This window comes from Geospiza fortis, unplaced genomic scaffold, assembly GCF_000277835.1.
Source record: "Geospiza fortis unplaced genomic scaffold, GeoFor_1.0 scaffold4, whole genome shotgun sequence".
Classification (NCBI taxonomy): domain Eukaryota; kingdom Metazoa; phylum Chordata; class Aves; order Passeriformes; family Thraupidae; genus Geospiza; species Geospiza fortis.
The window spans coordinates 868248-870847 of NW_005054475.1; the positions used below are offsets into that span (position 1 = coordinate 868248).

The 2600-nt window shown below is 55.4% G+C and overlaps 1 protein-coding gene across 1 annotated transcript in view; it reads right to left on the bottom strand.

Moving 5' to 3' along the window:
- The window catches only part of ATP13A2 (ATPase cation transporting 13A2), a 21446-nt gene that overhangs the window by 13151 nt on the left and 5695 nt on the right, over positions 1–2600 (bottom strand). Inside the window, 1 exon segment of the mRNA XM_031062975.1 lies at positions 1203–1334. Within this exon segment, the coding sequence (XP_030918835.1) occupies positions 1203–1334 (132 nt within the window).

A 2600-nucleotide genomic window follows, 5' to 3' on the forward strand; every position in this document is an offset into this window, starting at 1 on the left:
GGGACAGGGAGAGGCAGGGGACACTGAGGGGACAGGGACATTGCTGGGGACAGGGACACACAGGGGACCCTGCGGGGACAGGGACACTGCTGGGGACAGGGACAGCGCTCCTTCATGAACTCATCCCAGGAATCGATCATCCAGCGGTACGCCTGGGGACAGGGACACTGCTGGGACACTGCTGGGGACACTGCTGGGGACACACACCCTGCTGGGGACACACACCCTGCTGGCACCAGCTGGGGATCCCACAGTGACACCCACCCAGCAGTGCCAGGCCAGGCCGCTGACACTGCTGCCTGAGGATTTTATATTCTGCATTTTTGAGATCCTGCGCTGCATTAGTGCCTAACTCCACACTCCACACAGTGCCAGCTGCTGCTCTCCCGTTCTGCTCAGACACAACAATTCCTCTGGGCCTGAAACTCAAGGACACCCTCCAGCCTCAGGGCCCAAAAAGTATAAACAAAATGAGTTGGGGGGCAGCAAACTGGGGCTAAATGACTTCATCACCTGAAGCTGTAATTGGAGCATTAACCCCTGTTATGTAAACGGGGTTAAAAATTTATAATTATCTGAAAAACTCGTGCCCATTGTCCATTTCGGGTGTGGCCTGTTTTGTGGAGATAACCAAAAACTCTATAACTTTGTGAGAGTTGTAAAGCCTGTATGTTTATTACAGCGCTGGACGCATGTGGAGATTACTCTCCTTAAAAGACATGCGTGCTTCTGGGAACTTCAGGCCCCTTTTTATCCCCCTCTCAAATACAGATGCATACAATTTCACAATAGGTTTATACATATTCATTTTTACGAATTTTGTGTGACATTTGCTGCTAGTTCTTCTTTATCAGAAAGAATTCTTAGGTCAGGTTGAGCTGCTCTCACAGAAATCTCTCGGTCTCTCTCTATCACACTCTGTCTCCTTTTCCTTATCTCTGTCCTTCACTGAAGCAGTTTCCCTGAGCCTAGGCTTTTGCAGTCAGGCTAAATACCCATGTCTTCTAACCACAGACTCAAAGATGCACATTTCACCTAAACCAAAATGGATTTCTACTCTGGAGAATTTCTACTCCATCTCGGGCCTCCGAGGTCTCTGACTGCCCAAGGCGTATCCATGGAGGGCCTTCAATAAACACCCACATAACCGTGTCTGGCCCCTGCTCCAGGCAGCCACCCCGGCGCGCAGGGAGGGCTCTCACCGGTCAGCAGGCTCTCGTTGACCATGCACTCCCCGCTCAGCAGCGCCGCGTCGCACGGCAGCAGCGCCCCGCCCGCCGGCAGCCGGATGCAGTCCCCGGGCACCAGCTCTGCCGAGCTGACCACCAGCTCCTCTGGAAAACAACCCTGCTCAGGGCCTGGGGAATGGGGCACTCATCTCCTGACACCTGGAGAACCCACTCAGGGATTGGGGAACAGGGCATTCATGTCCAGGCATCTGGAGAACCCTGCTCAGGGCCTGGGGAATAGGGCATTAATCTCCAGGCACCTGGACAACCCGCTCATGGCCTGGGGAATGGAGTCACTTGTCTCCAGGCACCTGGAGAACCCTCTTAGGGCCTGGGGAACGGGGCACTCATCTCCAGAAACCTGGAGAACCCATTCAGGGATTGGAGAACAGGGCATTCATGTCCAGGCATCTGGAGAACCCACTCAGAGATTGGGGAACGGGGGCACTCATCTCCTGACACCTGGAGAACCCACTCAGAGATTGGGGAATGGGGCATTAATCTCCAGGCACCTGGACAACCCACTCAGGGCCTGGGGAACAGGGCGTTCATCTCCAGACACCTGCAGAACCCACTCAGAGATTGGGGAATGGGGAAACTCATCTCCTGACACCTGGAGAACCCACTCAGGGCCTGGGGAATGGAGTCACTCCTCTCCAGGCACCTGGAGAACTTGCTCAGGGATTGGGGAATGGAGCACTCATCTCAAGACACCTGGAGAACCCTCCTCAGGGTTTGAGGAACAGGGGCACTCATTTCCAGGCTCCTGGAGAACCCTCTTAGGGCCTGGGGAACGAGGCACTCATCTCCAGAAACCTGGAGAACCTGCTCAGGGCCTGGGGAATGGGGCACTCATCTCCAGGCACCTGGAGAACCCACTCAGAGATTGGGGAATGGGGGCACTCATCTCCTGACACCTGGAGAACCCACTCAGAGATTGGGGAATGGGGGCACTCATCTCCTGACACCTGGAGAACCTGCTCAGGGCCTGAGGAACCCCCTCAGGGACTGGGGAATGGGGAAACTCATCTCCAGGCATGTGAAGAACCCCCTCAGGGATTGGGGAATGGGGACACTCATCTCCAGGCACCAGGGAAGGAATCCCCATGGGATAACACAGCAAACAGGAAGGGGTTAATTCCCCGGAGGTGGGAAACTGAGATCCAGGCCTGGGGAGAGCTGATCCAGATCAGAATTCCCAGCCACCCTGAGCGCTGGGAATGGCACAAACACCTGTGGACAGCCAGGGTTTGGGCTGTGTGACAAACGGAGCCACCAGGGGAACCCCAGGGATTCCCAGCACGGCGAAGAGCAGGAGGAAAAGGGCTGCTGGGAGAGGGCAGGGATTCATGGGGGGATTATCCTTGTAAT